The 20,619-nt window shown below is 44.1% G+C and overlaps 1 protein-coding gene across 2 annotated transcripts in view; it reads left to right on the top strand.

Moving 5' to 3' along the window:
* LRRK1 (leucine rich repeat kinase 1) overlaps positions 1 to 20,619 on the top strand; it is a 99,704-nt gene that overhangs the window by 39,388 nt on the left and 39,697 nt on the right. The window contains exons 11-20 of one of the 2 annotated variants that reach the window (XM_061595987.1): positions 1,342 to 1,454; positions 1,538 to 1,614; positions 3,681 to 3,810; positions 4,495 to 4,607; positions 8,205 to 8,419; positions 11,048 to 11,212; positions 13,118 to 13,290; positions 16,202 to 16,322; positions 16,881 to 17,040; positions 18,077 to 18,353. In XM_061595987.1, the coding sequence (XP_061451971.1) occupies positions 1,342 to 1,454; positions 1,538 to 1,614; positions 3,681 to 3,810; positions 4,495 to 4,607; positions 8,205 to 8,419; positions 11,048 to 11,212; positions 13,118 to 13,290; positions 16,202 to 16,322; positions 16,881 to 17,040; positions 18,077 to 18,353 (1,544 nt within the window). The remainder of the gene's footprint in view (positions 1 to 1,341; positions 1,455 to 1,537; positions 1,615 to 3,680; positions 3,811 to 4,494; positions 4,608 to 8,204; positions 8,420 to 11,047; positions 11,213 to 13,117; positions 13,291 to 16,201; positions 16,323 to 16,880; positions 17,041 to 18,076; positions 18,354 to 20,619) is intronic. The other variant, XM_061595988.1, reaches the window with a different exon arrangement.

The following is a 20,619-nucleotide window of genomic DNA, read 5'->3' as shown; positions in this document are numbered from 1 at the left end:
GATCATATATGATATTACAGATAGGAAGAGACGGCCCCATAAATAACAGCAAACCACCTAAATGTTGACTGGCGGCAGATGGAATTTGTATTTCCCAAGAAATAGATTTTTCCAAGAAATTTTTAATTCAAGCACAAGTAAACCCATTGTTGAAGTAGAATACAGGTCTCCTAAATCCCATTGCAGAACACTAACCCCATTATGCAGAGTTTGGTTTAGCTCAATCCTTGCTCCACGTGCCTAACCAAAATGAACTCTAAGGAATATGCTCTTTGTTGGGGCAGGGATCATTTCCCCACTTTCATTTTTGCTTAGGTTATTCTGTGAAACATCATGCCTGTTGATGCCACTGTTAAATCGGTGGTAGCCAAAATGGGGCTATCCAGCTGTTGTTGGACTACAGCTCCCATAATCCCTTACTGTTGGCCATCCTGGCTGGGGCTGATGGTGTTTGTAGTCTGTGGACACTACGCTGGCTACCCCAACGGGGCAATAACAATAATTAGGGCTGAGCAAAAGTGGCCTTCCAAAATTCTCTGTGTTATTTGTGAGTGGCAAAAGAAGGGAATTTTGCTGAATATTCAAGCGGGGGGGGGGGAGAGAAGAAGTGAAATTTCTCAGAAAATCCTCTCCTATGAGAATTTCAGCTTACTTAATGTTGCCTGGAACTCTACTGTTAGTGGAACTTGGTGGGTGAAGGAAGCAATGGGCTAAGAAAGGAGGGGCAGAAGGAGCAGCGGCCAAGTCTCACCAATGTTAAAATAATATTAAAACAATTTTTAAAAACTGTTCCACCAAACATTTTTGGACGGCAAAATCAAGGGGAAAGCCAGTTTGCCAAATAGTCTCCAGGAGTTGACTGGGGTTCTCCTAACTCTTCCGGAAGAAGCTCAAAAAAGGAAATGGTTCAAAAATTTGTCAGAAAATTATTTTCTGAGAAATTTCAGCTCTGCCTTCATTGTTCGAAAGCTTTGATGTGTGGAGCCACTAGAACATCTAACCCATTATTATTTCCAGTGGAGGCTGCTCTGTTTGAGCAAGTGAGGCACTGTCCCACCAGCCTCGTTTTGCCATCACCCAATCCCCACTTACTTGCCTTCTAACTTAACAAGCAGGCCAGGGTGTGCCTTCAGCTGTCAGCGCCCTCCTCTTAAGTCTCACTGTTGTCCTCCTCAGCAGGGAGGAGGATGGGGACCAGACTAGAATGAGTTGGCTCTGCCTAACATTGGCTCTGGCACCACCTACTGTTGGGCTCCCTGCCTTCCGCCCTACCAGTCCCAATGGGCACCAGTCTCCGCTGATTATTCCTGGTTGTCTCCTTAACGTCTCTTCCTCTTTCAGGCATTGGTGTCCTTGAAACTTTCAGAAAATCAGTTAGTCACCTTACCTTCTCACGAAAAGTGGGCTTGCAGGCAGCTGAAATCACTGGATCTCTCAAAGAACCAGCTTGGAAAGTGAGTTCTTTTTGTCAGTCTTGGAGCAATCCCGTTGAGGGGGGCTTTCCGTTTCATTGGTCTTTGTTTGCATTTGCCTACAGAACTGTCGAAGAGTCCAAAACTAAGCGGATTTCATTTTTCACTACAAGGAGCAGAGCGCGTGCTGGCACTGAGACTGGTACGGAATGTGGGGAATGAAGGGCTGGGTGGGAGCTTATGGGAAAAGTTGGGCAGGTTGTGATCTGTCAGTCATAGCAGAAGAAGCCAGCAAGGCTAATTGTCTTCCTTGCCAGTCCTCTCCTCGCGGAGAGTTGTATCCAACTAAGTTCCCATCTGGATGATACATTTAAAGCAGTATCATGCCACTTTCAGTAGTCATGGCTTCTCTCAAAGAATCCTGGGAACTGTAATTTGTTAAGGGTGCTGAGAGTTATTAGGAGGCCACTGTTTCCCACACAGAGCTACAATTCCCAGAGTTTCCTAGAAAGAGGGATTGATTGTTAAACCATTCTGTGTGTTGTAGCTCTGTGAAGGGATTGAGGTCTCCAAACAACTCTGCACCCTTAACAAATTACAGTTCCCAGGATTCTTTGAGTTCAGTTTATTATTATTACTGCTTGGGCCAAAGGCCATTGCAGAGACAAACAAAAGGATTAATAGAATTAAAACATAGAGCTATTTATTCAGAGGCATGTAGAATTAACTGCCCCGTATGGAGGAGGAGCGGAAGACTGCAAAGCAGTCTGTCGTCTCCACCTGTTTAAATAGGCCATTTTAAAGGCAGCATACGCTACTAGTGATTTGCTGCTGTTTCTGTTCACCTTACAAAAGTCGCTCAGAGAGTCTTGTCGGTTGAAGATGAGTGCCGTAAAAATGTTTCATGTCCTTGTCTCTCACCTGTTCTTCTACTGTAGATTTTATGAAGTGCTTAGAGAATGCACCATTCTTCCTCTCATGAGGAAGTTTCCTGGTCTTTCCATAGAGACTCTTTTATATAGCTTCCTTGAGGGGGCTCATCTGCTACCAAACAGGTGGCAAAAAAAAAATCTGAATGTTGTCATCTTTCTCAGACCTGCTATGTTTGTTAGTTCCTAGCTTGTCCATTATAGTAACTAATTGGCTCAACTGATGCTGTGATTTTGGTTTGTAGCCAACTAGATTTTACTCAGAGTAGATCCATTGGGTTGAATCCAATGTAGAGCTAAGCTAAAGTCATTTAGCAGTAATAGTTCTGTCGGCGACATATTTAGTGCCAGCAGAATATTGTTGTGGAAGAGAGTGCGTAAGCAGGTTGCTGGTAAAGTTGTTCCACAACTGATTCCGCGATGGGTTGTGCATTCCACGAGTTTCCTCTAGCACAGCTGTTGCATTGGATTCCTCTGTTACGCAACATGAAAGCTCACCTGTCTGCTAGCACAGGACAGAGGACGTCTGATGCAGCCCACTGAAATTAATAGGCCCAAGTTAGATGTGTTCATAGATTTAAGTGGGTTTACTCTTGAGTAGGACTAGCATTGTATACTACCCTTTGTATTTTTAGTTGGTTTTTTTGCTCTTTATTTATTGGTCAGTCAGATGTAATGAACATTTTGATTGATTGATAAATTAATAAATAACTTAGGAAGCTGCCGTATCCCAGTTCAGATTATTTGTATGTCTAGTTCAGCTTTGTCTCCTCTGACTGGTACCAACTGTCCAGGTTCTCAAGCAGAGATCTTTCCCATTGGCTGCTACATGATCCTTTTGAACTGGAGATGCCAGTGATAGAACTGGGGACCTTCAGCATGCCACGCATGTGTTCTGGCACTTAACATCAGGCAGACACCTTCGCAGTACTGTTTTTGGTGCCTGCTTGGGAAATGTTTTGTGCAGGCAAGCCTACCCAAATATGTAGGGTTGACATGCATTTTAATTTGTAATGTTATTTTATACTGTATATTTTTAATTTGGAGCAGGTTTTTTTTCTTTATATTTATATTTTGTTTTAAAAAAAGCTTTTAACTTGTTTTTACTCTGATTTCTATCAATAAATTAAATGGAAGTTTTATGTAAACAGCTTAAACCTTTTTATGATTAAGCAGTATACAAATTCTGGGCTCCTGAGAGGAAGTGTGAGATATAAATTAAATAAATAAATAATAAAAAATTGTTTTTAAAGATAAGAGTATAAACTGTGTCTGCGACTTCATACTTTCATTCATCTTTTGTGTTTGCTTTGCATTCTGCCCTCTCTCCCCTCTCCAGGTTCCACCTTGGAGTTTCCGGAATACCTGAGTGAGTCTCTCGAAGTCCTATATCTGAATGACAACCATCTAGACTCTGTCCCCCAGTCGGTCTGTCTGCTCAAAGGGCTGTCGGAGCTTTACTTAGGAAAGTAAGTTCAGGTCTTCAGAGGCACTGGAAATAGGGCCGGTGTCACTGAAACTCTTGTTGCTGCCCTTGACAATCCCTTGAATGTTTCACCTTAACAGGAATCTCCTCAAGCACAGCAGAATGCCAGAGTGGTGCACTGCTTAGAGCGCAGGTGTGTGCACTCTGCACCCCTGGCCTGTGTCCCTCAGCATAATTTCAAAAGCTGTCTTCAAGTGATCACTTCAGATCTCTGGCAAGAGGAGTCTGACTCCCTGCCTGCTGGGCTCAGGTTCAACTCCACGCTCAGCCATGATGCTCACGGGATGACATTGGAGTGATCGCCTTCTGACCGTAGGCCAGGCCTAACCTACCTGATAGATATGATGGGAGGGAAAAACAAGCAAAGGAGAACGCTGTGTGCTGCCCTTTGCTTGTTGGAGGAAGCAAATAAAATTTCACTCTTAGGTGAAAATTGGTAGTAATTCTTGTTTTTTCAGTGTTGCCCGTTTCACCGGGAATTCCTTCACCAGCCCCTGACTTCTAACAGGACATCCAGAGTTTGGTGAGGGGCAGAAGATAACTGCAGCCCAGCCCCCTACTGTTGGCCTCCCTGCCTTCTGCTCTACTAGCCCCAATGAGTGCCAGCCTCCATTGCCTCTTGGAAAGGCTGTTGATTTGCAGATGTGTGTGTTTATTTTTTGCACAGTAACACAGGCATTCAAGAGCTTCCTCCTGAACTTGGACAGCTGACTAATCTTTGGCAACTGGATATTGAAGAGCTCAATATTGGCAACCTCCCTGCAGAGATCCGAAAACAGGGTGAGTCTGCCACCTCCATATGGTTTATTAAGGTCAGCTATTTGAATCCAAGAAAATCCAAACCAGGATCTGGTTTTATTTATTATTGAATGGCGGGGAAATGGGGTGAAATCTGTCCAGGTTATAATTGTTGCGAATCATGCAGGCTAAATTCAGTTTGATCAGTTTCTTTTCAGGCAACCTTTTATGTCAGAAAGGTAGCTCATAAATGTTGTATTTGTGTTGCATGTATTTCAGCACCATGTGGCAACGCTTTTAGGGATTTTTATTTATTTATTTATTTATTTTATTTCATTTTTAAACCGCCCATAGCGAATAGCTCTCTGGGCGGTGTACAAAAGATTAAAAGTACAGAAATACAAAATATCACAATAAATAAACTGAAACAAAGAGATTTAAAATTGTAACATTAAACGCATTAAAATGCCTGGGAGCATAGCCAGGTCTTAACCTGGCGCCGAAAAGATAGAAGCGTCGGCGCCAGGCATATTTCTTCGGGGAGGCTATTCCACAATTCGGGGGCCACTACAGAAAAGGCCCTAGATCGAGTAACTGTCCTCCGGGCTTCCCGATGGGTTGGTACCCGGAGGAGGGCCTTAGACGCTGAGCGAAGTGACCGGGTCGGTTCATAGCGGGAGAGGCGTTCCACAAGATACTGCGGTCCCACGCCGTGTAAGGCTTTATAGGTCAAAACCAGCACCTTGAATCTGGCTCGGAAGCATAGAGGTTGCCAGTGCAAACGGGCCAGAACAGGTGTTATATGCGCTGACCGGCTGGTCCTCGTCAACAGTCTGGCTGCTGCGTTTTGCACTAGCTGAAGCTTCCGAACTGTCTTCAAGGGCAGCCCTACGTAGAGCGCATTACAGTAATCCAACCTAGAAGTTACCAGAGCATGAACAACTGAGGCGAGGTCATCCCTGTCCAGATAGGGGCGTAGCTGTGCTACCAACTGAAGGTGGTAGAATGCATTCCTTGCCACCGTGGCCACTTGCGCCTCCAGAGATAAGGAAGGATCGAAAAGAACCCCAAGACTACGAACCTGTTCCTTCAAGGGGAGTGTAACCCCATCTAGAACAGGGTAAGCATCCACCATCTGGGCAGGGAAGGCATTCACCAACAGTGTCTCAGTCTTGTCTGGATTGAGTCTCAGTTTATTAGCTCTCATCCAGTCCATTATCGCAGTCAGGCAGTGATTCAGCACATCCACAGACTCACCTGTAGAAGATGAAAAGGAGAAATAGAGCTGCGTGTCATCAGCGTACTGGTGGCAACGCACTCCAAAACTCCTGATGACGGCACCCAGAGGCTGCATGTAGATGTTAAAAAGCATGGGGGACAAAACCGACCCCTGACGGACTCCACAATGGAGAGTCCAAGGAGTCGAGCAATGTTCCCCAAGTACTACCTTCTGGTGACGATCCGCCAAGTAGGAGCAGAACCACTGCCAAGCAGTGCCTCCAACTCCCAACTCCGCGAGTCTCCCCAGAAGGATACCATGGTCGATGGTATCAAACGCCGCTGAGAGATCAAGGAGAATCAACAGAGTCACACTCCCTCTGTCCCTCTCCTGACAAAGGTCATCATACAGGGCGACCAAGGCTGTTTCAGTGCCAAAACCAGGCCTAAAACCGGATTGAAACGGATCCAGATAATCGGTCTCATCCAAGAGCACCTGGAGCTGACCGGCAACCACCCGCTCCAGAACCTTGCCCAAAAAGGGGACATTCGCCACCGGTCTATAGTTGTTCAGGTCATCTGGGTCTAAGGAAGGTTTCTTTAAGAGAGGTCTTACTACTGCCTCCTTGAGGCTACTAGGGACTACTCCCTCACTCAAGGAGGCATTTATCACTTCCTTGGCCCAGCCGGTGGTAGTAGTCCTGCTAGCCTTCACTAGCCAAGATGGACAAGGATCTAGAGCAGACGTGGTCGCCCGCACCAATCCAAGTACCTTGTCCACTTCCTCAAGCTGCACCAACTGAAACTCATCCAATAATGAAAGACAAGACCGTGTTCTGGACACTTCAGTGGATTCGTCTGTCATAACATCGGAGTCTAGGTCCCTACGGATGCATGCGATTTTATTTTGGAAGTGCCCTGCGATGTCGTTACAGCGAGCTTCAGATGTTTCAATAGTATCTCGAGGACCAGAATGTAAGAGTCCTCGTACAACCCTAAAAAGCTCTGCAGGGCGGCAGAGAGATGTCCTGATAGAGGCAGCGAAGTGAAACTTCTTTGCCGCCCTTACCGCTTTTATATACGACTTAGTAGAGGCACTTACCAAAGCATAACTGCATCCGTCTGGAGTTCGTCTCCATCTGCACTCCAGCCTCCTTCTCTCTTGCTTCATCACTCTCAGCTCCGGGGTATACCACGGAGCTGTATGAGCTCTGCATCGAAGAGGGCGCGCGGGAGCAATCGTGTCAATAGCCCGGGCCATCTCCGTATTCCACAGTTCGACCAAGGCCTCGACAGGAGCGCCAGTACTATCAGCTGGAAAAACTCCCAGAGCCGTCTGAAAACCAATAGGATCCATAAGCCTCCGAGAGCGGACCAACTTAATAGGTCCCCCACCCTTGCAGAGGGAAAGAGTCGTCGTAAGTCTAAAACTCAGCAGGCGGTGATCTGTCCATGACAATGGAGTAGATGAAAAACACCCCACCTCCAGATCACCATTTCCATGACCAGTGGCGAAGATCAAATCAAGAGTGTGACCCGATACATGCGTTGGGCCAGTAACAAATTGAGACAGCCCCATGGTTGTCATGGAGGCCATGAAGTCCTGAGCTGCCCCAGATAAAACAGTCTTGGCATGAATGTTGATGTCCCCCAACACCACAAGTTTGGGGGACCTCAGCAATACCTCCAAGACTATCTCTGTCAGCTCAGCTAGGGAAGCTGTTGGGCAGCAAGGTGGGCGGTACACCAACAGGGATGCTGCTGATGAGGTTATGAATGTTTTATTTCCCTCCGTTATCTTTTTGTTTGACCGTTTCTATGAGAGTGCTTTTGAAGGTGCTATATAAATGATATGGTGGTTAGGGATGGAAGAGAAATTGGCTAGAACGGCATTTCAAAGCAAACCAACCTGATTTCTTTGTCCTAGACGAAAACGTGAATTGGAATGCAGCTTTGAGTTGAACATAGGAAGCTGCCTTATACTGAGTCACATCATTGGTCCATGTAGCTCAGTACTGTCTACACCAACTGGCAGCAGCTTTCTAGAGTTTCAGGCAAGGATACTTTCCTAGCCCTGTCTGAAGATGCCAGCAATTGAACATATTGATTGACCATATTGGCAACTGAACTGCAAATCCAGACTTAGAAATTAAACATAGAGGAATTAAGTACGAGTTCATTCATTTTTAATGGTCATGTTTGAACATCCACTTGAGATTTCCTGTGTATTCCCCACACATCATGTTCTATCCTGTCTACTCAGCCCATTCTTTGACTCTTCTCGCTCCCCACCCGTTAAAAACCAGCATCTGCATTTGAATTGGGAAATGCTGTCCCCACCATGTTCTTAAATAATCCTTGTGAATCCTGTTTCTGCTATTGCAATCAGTTGAGTATTCTCTCCATCTCTCCACTTGTTAGGCCCCAAGACAATCTTAGCTTACTTACGAGCCCAGCTACGCAAAGCAGAGAAATGCAACCTCATGAAAATGATTGTGGTGGGTCCCCCACGCCAGGGAAAGTCCACGCTGATTGAGATCCTACAGACAGGGAAAGCTTCCCTGTCGATGCCCAGTGACAGCACCATTCAGACCACAAAGTGGGAGCTTCAGAAACCAGCTGGATTCAAATTGAAGGTAAATACTAACAATATAAAGCTTAACTTTCAAGTATTGGGATCACAACAGGGCAGGACAGTGCTTAGGACCTTGTCAAAGTGACAAACCAAATTGTTCTGCAGACTGCGTATATCTCCCAAGAGGTTTCCATGGCACCCCAAGACAAAAAGAGTCATTTAAAAATGATTTTGTGCCCCTCCCAGGCCCCCCAGATGTGTCCATTTTAAAAAATTCTGTTTCCCACAATGATCAACCAGACTCCTCTTGGCAGCTGTCCTCCTTTGCTGTTGCTCTGAACCGCCTCTGAACTGTTTACCAACTTCATCTCACTTTGGCCTTATCTGGATCAGGATAATCTGACTACTATAGTCCATGCATTGGTAACCTCAGGACTAGATTATGGCAGTGTGTGCTCTTTGGGGAGGCTGCCTATGGGCCTGGTGCAGAATGCAGTGGCTAGTCTGCTGATGAGGGCAGATAGCCAACAGCATGTAGTACCTCTGCTAAAACACCTGCAGTGGCTGCCTGTATGCAACCAGGCCAGGTTCAAAGTTATCATATAAATATACAAAGCCCTGCACAGCTTGGGTCCAGGGTACCTTAAGGACCACCTGAGCCCTTATCTCCCAGCTCGATCACTGAGATCACCAGAAAACCGCTGCTACTTGTCCCCTGTATTTCAGAAGCCTGGCTGGCCTTGGCTGGTAGATGGGCATTTAGTGTCTCCGGTCCTATGTTGCAGAACCCTCTTGCAGCAGAGATTTGGAGGGCATCCTCGCTTTTGACTCTCAGGCATCTGTTGAAGACTTTTTTTTATGTAGTCAGGCCTATATAACTCTTTAAATTTCTCGTCATTTTAATGGTGGTTTTGTTTGTGGTGTGTTATATTTTATTGTTTTTATTGCTGTACACAGCCATGTTATATTGCAGCAGTTCCCAAACTTTTCTCCAAAGGGACCGCTGGAAAATTGCTGAGGTTCTTGGTGGACCGCTCAACAGTCTTTCAAATATAATACAATAAAATAAGAAATAAAAGAAGCCATAAAATAAAATTAAAATCAGTATGAATATTCAAGGCAATGGATGTGTCACCTCCCATTTTCAATCACAAATCCACTGACATGCTGAAGGCCAACTGAGTGAAGGTCACAGACCACTGGTGGTCCGTGAACCACAGTTTGGGAATCCCTGCTATTGTGTATGAATTGATCGTATATACGTTTATAAATAAATAGAACTTACCTGACTCAGGCTCGCTGCTGCAGGTCGTCACCCTTCAACTCATGGATAGCAAGAAGGTTGGGATTGGGGGCGGAGCTGGCACACTGTTCTCCCCTCTCCATACGTGGATTCAACCTGAAGATGAATGCCTGAATAGACCTTATTTTTTAAAAAAATCTGTCTCTACTTTTTCTGATTGTGAATACTTCTTAAATTTTTCTATCATGTCCCAAGTGTGAATGTACACCCATGGAAAAAGGAATCATTTTGAATGACATGAGATTGTTGCTGTGCGCCATTTTGGATAGGACCCTAGTCCTGTCATCTGGATCCACTCTGAAATGGGCTTGGTTTCTGGGTCCTGCAGCATGTTGTTGATGTTATCACTGCAAGCCAGCACCTAAGAATCTGATTTGAAGCCAGTCTAGAATCTAGGCAACCAGAGGACTCTGGAAATAAATCTGGATTATGTATTTATTTATATTTATATAAAGACTTTCACCAGCTTTCAGAACACGGTTGCCCTCATAACACAGTGTATAAAATTCCAAAATAAAACATAATAATGTATAAAACCTTCAAATTGAAATAGAAATGCCTTAAGACTTAAATTGTTTTCTTAAAAAAACTGATAAGTGATACAGCCACATGTATTTTCAGAAAGAGAGAATTTCACAGATACAGGGCCACCGTCAATAAAGCCTTGCTCATGGTATCCATAATTCACTCTTGTTGATGGCTAGGGAGAAGGAATTCAAAAGCTGATCTTAAAGCCCAGGCAGGCTCGTACAAGGCAGTCAGTCCTTCAGTTAACCTGGTCCCACAGCAGATTATTATAGAATATAACCTAGAATATATTTAACTGTGCATGTTTTCATTGTGTCTGTTTTCACACCTTCAGCATCTTTTCACCTTTTATGTGAAGTTGAACAGCTGTTAGACAGCCCCACTTCTCACTGACAGATTTGCTGTTTCAATGGTGGAACGAGCTCTTCATTGAAAGTTGTAAAATTGACTGGTTGATTTGGGGTGAAGTGGGTTGGGGGCTGATGGCAGTAATGTTCCTCTCCCCCTTGATAAAGAGAGGTGCCCTCCCCAGCCTAAATTGGCCCTGCATTCTTGAGAAATAAGGTCAATCAGTTTAATTAAGGAACATGAACAACCTTTCCTCTCCAGCCTCAATGAATGAAGACTGCCTTAACAGTGAACAATTAGCTTAAATTTCCTGTGGAAGCGATAGCCACCCTTGACAAATGCTTCTTTCTTAAATCGGAACATGAATACCCATTGATACCCTAGTGTCATACATTATGAAGACACTTGGGGTGTGCAAGTTTATTATGCATTGACTATTTTCTCCATGTGATTTACTTTTTACTGCTGTGGGTGTTGTCTTTCCTTCAATGTTTCTCTTTGTCCAATTAGGTTGATTCAGTTGAGTTTAACGTCTGGGATATTGGAGGTCCCACCAGCATGTCAACAGTCAATCAGTGTTTCTTCACAGATAAGGCATTGTATATCGTCGTCTGGAACTTGGCACTGGGGGAAGAAGCTGTTGCAAATCTTCAGTTCTGGTTGCTGAATATCGAGGTAAATGAAACATTACTGCAAGACAGTTTTTTTATGTCCTGGTGGAATAATCCAGTGTATACCAATACATGAATAGTCAATGTCCAAATTAGCATAATATATTTCTATCACATAGGTATACAAAAAGTTAAGAACTTTACAAAACATAGGCCTATGGCTAATAGCCAATGGAATATATAATACTGACCTAATAATCTTATCTAGCTGTATAGTATTACAATGCAAAGACAGTGCATCATATGTTCTGAAATATCTGGTTGTGCTATCTTACAAATGTTGATTACATCACAGCAAAAGAATGCACAGGTATGATAACCAGAAATCCAGAAGATGGTTTCAAAAGATGTAGTTTAAGTAATCTGCCAAATGTGCTTTGACTTCAAGAAGTCTTCATCAATGGCATTCAATTGAAGGGAATCCATTGGAGGTATCACAGGCCAGTTTTAGCATTTCATTAATAAGACTTAGCTAAAACCACTGTTCACTCTTACTGTTTCATTGGTTCACTCTTTATTGAGCTTTTATTCTGATTCGTCTGTGGGGAGATCAGGCGACATTCACTATTTAATTAGTGTTAATGCTGATTTCTGTGTGCAGAGGTTATATGACTTCCCATCAATTGATTGTTATCTTATCCTGCACTTTCTAATGCATTTTCCTGTTGCTTTCCTTTCCGCAAAAAGTCATTTTTATTTTATTTATTTTTTCACGAAAAAGGAATTTGTTGTGCCAGAGTGGTTTAGTCCACTTTAATTGTGCAAACCTACATTTGCTGGTATGCTGTTGGATTTTTCCTACAAAATAGTGACAGTGTCAAGTTGACCAAAGACAGAACAAATCAAGCAATTACTACCCTTGGACCAAATAAATGATGTGAGAACACCAGATGCTGTAGCATTGTAACATAATAAAAATGAAAACAAGGTAGTTTGCCTGATCAATGGAGGGGGCAGGATTCTCAGAAAGGGAGACATGAGTTTTTGTGGAAAGGACACTTAGCCACCTCTCTTTTCCCCCTAATTTTAAACCAGTCTCCATCAATCAGGTGCCTTCCAGATGTTTTGGACTACAACTCCCATCAGCCTCAGCCAGCAGTGTGTGATGGGAGTTGTAGTCCAAAACATCTGGAAGGCTCTAGGTTGGCAAAGGCTATATTTAACAGTTTTAGAGCAGCCAGCTCTGCATCTCCTGCTAGCATCATTTCAGGTGCACTCTGGATATGAAGCATAGCAGTAGCAGACAGAGCTTTGCTCCTCTTCTCAGCATTCCAGTCCATCACTGTCAGCAGCCAGCCTCCCCCTTGTATTTCCGTAACATGGTCATCTGGCAGTAGGGCTGTGAAGGCCCAGTTAAAGAAACCTTAGTCACTTAATTGTGTAAATGTTAGGTGATTGATTTTAAATAATTAATCTATGTAATCTGCTTAATTTTGCAAATGGGGCAAAACAAATTTTGCAAATGGAAGCAAAACCATTTGATCATTCAAGCTGGCCAGACAAAATAAAGTTGCCTTTGCTAAATGTCATCAAAGAATGTCATCAAAGAAAGGGCTGTTTGGGCCTCTTGGAGCAAAGAATTCCAAAACTTGGGGCCACAGTAGAGAAAGCACTGTGCCCTGTGTCCACCAAACTGCACTAATAATAGCAACAGGATGCAGACCAAGGCTGCTTCCACAGATATGAGTAGGCAAGCAGCACCATGTGGGTAAAGGTCACCCTTCAAAAAAAAATCTTACCCCCAAATTGTTGGATAATTTCTGACATATTGCTAGATCAGAAATCAGCCCATTAGAACATTTCACCCAACCTATATTGTATTTCCCAATTCTACATACGCTCGCTTTTCTGGAGATGCTGGCTTAGACTCAATGAAAAATTCCTGCTGCTACAAATTCTCTCCTTCCAGGCCAAGGCTCCAAATTCGATTGTGCTAGTGGTGGGAACGCACCTTGACTTGATCGAAACAAAATTCCGTGTTGAGAGGATTGCCACCCTGAGAGCATACGTCCTGGCTATCTGTCGATCTCCTTCTGGCTCAAGAGCCACAGGCTTCCCGGATATCACGCTGAAACACTTACAGTAAGTGGGATGGCACATCCCTGCCCCCCATTGTACCAGCAATGTACTGTTGGCAGTGCTTAGTAAATCAAAATTAATAAACCGGCGCAAAGCTGAAGCTCACATTGAAGCCCCAGCTACCTCTTTCCTCATTCTGCCCCCGGCAATCCTCCCCAATGAGCAAGACCAGCGGTAAGCAACCTAAGTTTTAACTGCTCAAACTGGTATGTGCATTCAAACTCTTTGCAGAAGTGTTCACATAAGAAGAGCCCTGCTGGACCAGGTTAAAGGCCCATCTAGTGCAGCATCCTGTTCTCACAGTGACCAACCAGCTGGACTGTGACCTGGGAGACCAGGGTTCGAATCCCCACATAGCCATGAAGCTCACTGGGTGACCTTGAGCCAGTCACTGCCTCTCAGCCTCATGAAAACCCTATTCAGAGGGTCGCCATAAGTCAGAATCGACTTGAAGGCAGCACATGGGAAGCCCACAAGCAGGACCTGAGTGCAACAGCACTTTCCCCACTTGGGTTCCCCAGCAACTGGTATTCAGAGGCATGCCACCTCCAGTAATGAAAGTGTTACATAGCCATCATGGCTAGTAGCCGTTGATATCCTTATCTCCATCAATTTGTCAAAATCACTTTTAAAGCCATCCATGTTGGTGGCCATTGCTACATCTTGTGGGAGCGAATTCCATAATTTAACCATATGTACTGTATGAAGTACCCCCTTTTGTTTCCTTTCTCAATTGGGGGGCTGCTGTAATGGTCTCTCCCAGTCGACTCCCTAGAACAGTTTCTCTCATTCACAATCCTTCACCTGGAGCTGGCAGAAGCAGTGCTCCTCTAAACATCAAGACCGGAATAGGCATCGGGCTGTTGAAGAGTTGCTGTGTGTTGCAGGGAAGCCTTTGTGGGTCAGAGACAAAAGCCCTCTTATCTCCTGTCGCTGCCTGAGAACCTCCTCCCCTCACCCATCATCAGTGGTGACTGGAAAACAAAGATATAGTCTCTGTAGAAATTCCCTTTAATTTCCTTCCCTTTTTTACCCTGGAGAATATGCGGGGAATAAGTGAGAACAAGGCTTTGTAGCCTTACTAACTTGATATTGAAGCCTTAAGGGTTTCCCACAAAACTTTTATTTATTTATTTATTTATTTAATGCATTTGTACACCGCTCCATAGCCGAAGCTCTCTGGACGGTTTGCAACAATTAAAAACATTAAAAACAAATACACAAATTTAAAAACGCATTTTTAAAAAGCAATTTAAAACACATGCTAAAATGCCTGGGAGAAGAGGAAAGTCTTGACCTGGCGCTGAAAAGATAACAGTGTTGGCGCTAGGCACACCTCGTCAGGGAGATCATTCCATAATTTGGGGGCCACCACTGAAAAGGCCCTCTCCCTTGTTGCCAGACTCCCAGCTTCCCTCAGAGTAGGCACCTGGAGGTGGGCCTTTGATGCTGAGCGTAGTGTACAGGTGGGTTCGAGTCGGGAGAGCCTTTCCATCAGGTATTGTGGTCCCAAGCCGTGTAAGGCTTTATAGGTTAAAACCAGCACCTTGAATCAAGCTCGGAAACATACAGGCAGCCAATGCAAGTGGGCCAGAATCGGTTTTATATGTTTGAACTATCTGGTCCCTGTTACCAATCTGGCCGCTGCATTTTGCACAAGCTGCAGTTGCTGACCTTAATCCCTGAGAAGGTCTGTAGGGTAGGAAGCAGTCTTTTGGATATTTGGGGCTTCAGTCATTTTGGACTTTAAGCACTAGTGTGAGCACCTTGCATTGGGACTGCAACCAAGTTATACAAATGTAAGAAGAGCCTGCTAGATTAGGCCAATGGCCCATCTAGTCCAGCATCCTGTTCTCACTGTGGCCAGCTAGATGCCTCTGGGAAGCCCGCAAGCAGGAGCTGTCCACAACAGCACTCTCCGCTCCTGCTTTTTCCAGCAACTGATATTTAGAAGCATGCTGCCTCCAACTGTGGAGGTAAAACATAGCCATCATGACTAGTAGCCATTGGTACCTTTATGAATCTGTCTGATCTTGTAAAGCCATCCAAGTTGGTTACCATCACTGCTTCTTGTGAGAGTGAATCCCATAGTTTAACTATGTACTGTGTGAAGAAGGACTTTCTTTTGTTTCTCCTGAATCTTCCAACATTTAGCTTCATTGAATCGTTCCTAAGTTCTAGTGTTTATTCCATTACACCTGTTCATTCCAGCATGTGAAACTACCACCGGTTTGGAATTTCATGCCCCACTGAGGTTCACGGCCTCAACTGCTGTCCCAGTAGTAATAGTATCTATCTATCTATCTATCTATCTATCTGTCTATCTGTCTATCTGTCTGTCTGTCTGTCTGTCTGTCTGTCTGTCTGTCTGTCTGTCTATCTATCTGTCTGTCTATCTATCTTATCTATCTATCTATCTAATCTATCTATCTATCTAATCTATCTATCTATCTCATTTATATACCATCCCATAGCCAAAGCTCTTTGGGCGATTTACAGCAATTAAAAACAAATATACAAATTTTAAAACACAAAAAACAATTTAAAAACACAATTTTAAACAACTTTAAAAACACATGCTAAAATGCCTGGGAGAAGAGGAAAGTCTTGACCTGGCGCCGAAAAGATAACAGTATAGTTGTAGTCGTCGTCGTCCACTTTCAAGACAAAGAAACTTGCACAGAAAAATCCATACAAAGGTAAAAATATAATTAGGGATATGTGTTAAGGAGCTGTCTCTTCTGGTCCCTGACAAGTGTGTGGACTAGTCTAGGTTTCAGGGTTCTCTCTTCAAGGGGAGAGGCAGAAGGGAGCAGTGGGCAGATGGTAAAAATGGCAGTGTGAAAAAGAAGCAGCAGCCCTTCCACTAACTGGAGGATCTCTCTCTCACCTCTCTCTGGTATCGCCTTTGCAGCGAGCTCTCGAGCAAGACCCTGGAAGGCCTGGATGGACTGCGCCAGCTAATCTACCACATCACTTGTTATATGAAGGATGTTGGAAGTTCTCTTTGCTCGCAAAGGCTCATCGGGAGATTGGTGCGTATATTTCCCTGCAGTGGAAGGCTACATCAACTCAGGCAGTGCCCTAACTTTTAGGAAACGTATTAGCCCTACTCAGAAGTAACACTTGTGTGTTGAATCGGTGTGCGAGCAGGGTTGTGCTGACTCACTTCAGCCCCAGTGTCACAAAACGGCATCTTGTACATGTGAAGGCTTCCTTGCTGCAGACATTTGCGCTGAATGCACAAACTCGGGGGGGAGCTGGTGTGCCTGACAGCTGTGGTGAAAGGAAGACACCAAGATCAAAAGCCTGGTACAGGCCCTGCTCGTGCATTGATTTACAGTACTTCTGAACAGGGCCGTAGTCTAACCTCATTCTCGTGCAAGCCAATGTGGGAATGCTGCTGATTGACTTGTAGTAACTGAAGGAAGCTTCTCTATCCCTTCCCCATTTTCCTGTCCCAGTTGTCCTGCTCCTGGAACATTTGTTGAGAAGCGGTTTCTAAATCCTTCGATAAATAAATGAAGTACTACATACAGATGAACAGAGTGACTGCTTTCAGAATGTAATTGATTTCCAGTATAACTTAACAGATCCCAAGGAGTTACTTGAGTCTCCAAGAATCCATCATAGCTGAACGACAGAAGAGAAGGCAGAACGACGATGTACAGTATCTAACAGACAAGGAAATAGAGCAAATCGTAGAGAGAACTCCCGGCAATGACATCAAAGACTATGAGGACTTGCAATCTGGTATGCCTGCATGTAGTAACTTCTAGGAAGCCAGCATGTACAGTATGTGTGTGTAATTTCGTGTGTGTGTGTATACACTTTGCTTGAGGATGTAGCAGTGTATCTTTCCTCATGTCAGGCACATGTGTGGCACAGCTGTGATGAGGGTGAGCTGTGATCCAGGAAATCCCTGCTTCAAATTGCACCAGCAGCAACAAATTAAAATGGTAGGAGTGATAATGCTGGCCTACTTTACAGAGTTGTCATAAGGATTCCTAAGTTGATTGTTCATTTTATTTTTAGATAGAGAGAGATAGAGAGATATACACGCACATGTGTGTGTGTTGGGGTTCCAAATTGCAGTGCAGAAGTTGAAGACAGACTACCATATCTTTGCATTTTTTTCAATCAAGTGGATTTCTTGGCCACTGTGGCTTCTCCTGCCCGCTTTTCCCCTAGTCCTTCTGGCCACCTCCTTGCCTTGCCTGCAACCTTGGTGCCCTGCTTGCTACAGTAAGTAGCAAGTAGTGTGTATGTGTATTTATTCATTTAGTTAATTAAAAGTATTTTTAAACTGCTTAATATTTTAAAATCTCTATACAAAATACACCACAAAACCCAGTAAAACAGTTTTATAAAAGCAGGAATTCAGTGATAATAAGGTCCAAACTTATGGGTTACGGAAAGCCTGGGCAAAAAGACATGTCTTTAGAAGACATCTGAAGCAACTGATGGGTGATGCTTCCCATATAGCAGAGGGAAGGGCATTCCAGAGTGTAGGGGTAAGAGTATGGTACCACGAATAAAAAAATTCCCCAATGATCTAAGTCTCTCCCAGTCCCGCCTGGAGATGCCGAAGATTGAACCTGGGACCTTCTGCATGCAAAGTAAACGCTCTGCTACTGAGCTACGGCCCTTTCCCGGTCCATCAACGTAACAAGTATTTTCTTGAACCAGATCTGCAGAACTTGCGATCCACTAAGCAGAATTCAGCCCAGTGGACAGTTGATAAACCTCTTGTGCTCGGTGCCTACATGCTCCCTTCCTTTTTCCACAGCCATCAATTTCCTGATTGAAACAGGAACATTGCTGCACTTCCCAGATACGAGCCATGGATTGAGAAACCTTTATTTCCTCGACCCAGTCTGGTTGTCAGAGTGTCTGCAAAGAATCTTCAACATCAAATGCTCAAAGTCGGTTGCGAAGAACGGCGTGATCAAAGCTGAGGACCTCCGCATGCTGCTGGTTGGGACAGGGTTCACCAAACAGACAGAAGAACAGTACTTCCAATTCCTTGCCAAGTTTGAAATTGCACTGCCGGTAGCTAACAACAGGTACACTGGTAATTGTCACAGGAGTATGGCTAATATGGACAATGGAAACAGACTTAGAGAGAGAGAGACCACATCCACACCATGTATTTACCCTCTCAGATCTACAATTCCGAACTCTGGGAAGAGGGATTGATTGTTAAACCACTCTGAGAGTTGTAGCTCTGGGAGGGGAATAGGGGTCTCCCAACACCTCTCGGCACCTTTCACAAACTATAGTTAACAGATTCTTTGGGAGAGGCCATGACTGTTAAAGTAGTGCAATAGTGCTTTAAATGTATGGTTTGGATCTGGCAGAGAGACATGCAGCAAATTCCAAAGTGTGTTCATGCGTGTCAGATGCTAGATTTTGTGCCCAAACCCCACTTCCTTACTGTGGCATACAAGACCATGACATTCCCTGGATCCCTCACAGCTGTCCCCTCTCCCTCTAAAGGTCTGGTCAGTTACATGGGATGAGGGAGAAATTCAGTTCAGTTTGCATTTAAAGGTGGACCAACCTAAAACTATACGCGAACCGGAACACAGTCATCCTTTGAAATTCACACTTCTCCGAATTTTGCAGTGCAGTTCTCCAGCCAAGTAATGTGTACAAAAATGCATATATTTGGGTAAAGTGTACCTAAAAATGTATCATATGAGGGAACACTGCTTTGCAAAAATGTGTATATTAGCTTGTAGCGGGCCCCAGGGCCTTGAACGTCTCTACATTCAGTCTAGAGTTGCTCTCAATTTGTTTGCTTGTTTCAGATATTTACAGGACATCATAGAAATTGTTATTATTATTATTAAATTTATTTATACCCCGCCTTTTGGCCAAAGGCTCTCAAGGCAGCTTACAAAGAAAAATAAACACAAGTATAAAAATGCATCAATGGAAGCAATACAATTTACAGAAATTAAACTAAATAACAAATAACATTGTTAAGGGAAAAAAATGTCCAGGAAAGAAACTCCAAGTTGAAGACCTTGTCTTAAAAACACATCCATCCTTTTCCTGCAGTGTTTGCCTCTCAATGTCACAATTCCCTGAAGCCTGTTCCAACTGAAGGTGGTGGCTGCTTCGTGGAAATGAATCCAGATTAGTACTGGGACATACGTGAATTGTTTTCTAGGGAATGTTTTGTTACGCCTGAACTATTTTCTCTTAGAGTTCTATTTTAGGATGGAAAATCAGAATACAAGTACATTTACTTAATACATCTGCAAATGTATGTACAGGAGCCTTGACACAGCCCCCCCCCCATTCTTTTTTAAAGAAAATAGGGAGGGTGAATAGAGAAGTTGGAGGTGGCAGTAGCTGCTTAACTCTTTGCCTGTCTGTCTTTTCTCTGCTCCCAAGCATTCTTTGCATTGCAATCCTCCCCGCAATCCTCCTTTTTCCTTTCCAAAATATTCATATGCATTTTAGTAACCACTTGGGAGATGTGACTTGGAGTAGAGAAATGATAAAACTAGATGTCTGTCCTGCTACCACCACTGCTTACTGTTGGGGCTCCAGCAATGTGCAGTTAGCTCCTTTTTTCTCTGAACTTCCCTACAATTTTCTCTACTCAACCACCATCCTGAGCTATATAAAGCCTCAGGCTGTGGTCTAGGAAAAGTCCTCCTATCTCCAGGCCGCACCCCTTCACCATCTCTGCTCTGCCCTTCCTGTGAGTGTTTAACTGGGTCAATGCTTCTTGCTTGCCTGGATGAAGAGGTGTGCGTGCATATAACATTTGCATGATATCTGCCCACTTTTGCCTCTGGCCCCACCCACCCCTAGCTGTGGCCCCTGGAACATTGCCCATTCAGCTGTCAGGCTGAAAAAGGATCTCCGCTCTGATATGGAGCAGCCCTTTTTTCCCAACTGCAGACAGCATTAGGAAGGGGAGCGGGTAGGGATTAAGCTCAATACTTGTGGGGATGGGGGGGGGCTCATTTTTTCCTGATACAAATAGCAGCTTGGAATTGCAGGGGGATTATTCCTTTTTTATTACTTTTTTATCCTGCCCTTACTCCCAAACAACAGTGACAAAACACTTAAAATAATCTTTAAAGGACATCTTAAAAACAATACAATGCAGACTTGGATAAGGTATATACTTAAAAGGCTTGTTGAAAGAGAAAGGAGCTTTTGTCAGGACTGTGGCAAGTGTAAAATTTCCCCACCGCTGCAGTCCTACTGAGCCTAATCACTCTCTGCCCCTCCCCAATCCCCAAGCAATTTCATACAGCTTAAAACAGGAATAAGGAACCTTTGGCCCTCCAGATGTTCTTGAGCTGT

The sequence above is a fragment of the Rhineura floridana genome, chromosome 14 (assembly GCF_030035675.1).
Source record: "Rhineura floridana isolate rRhiFlo1 chromosome 14, rRhiFlo1.hap2, whole genome shotgun sequence".
NCBI lineage: Eukaryota > Metazoa > Chordata > Lepidosauria > Squamata > Rhineuridae > Rhineura > Rhineura floridana.
The sequence above is the reverse complement of the archived record's forward strand: the minus strand, read 5'-3'. Positions and strand labels throughout refer to the sequence as shown.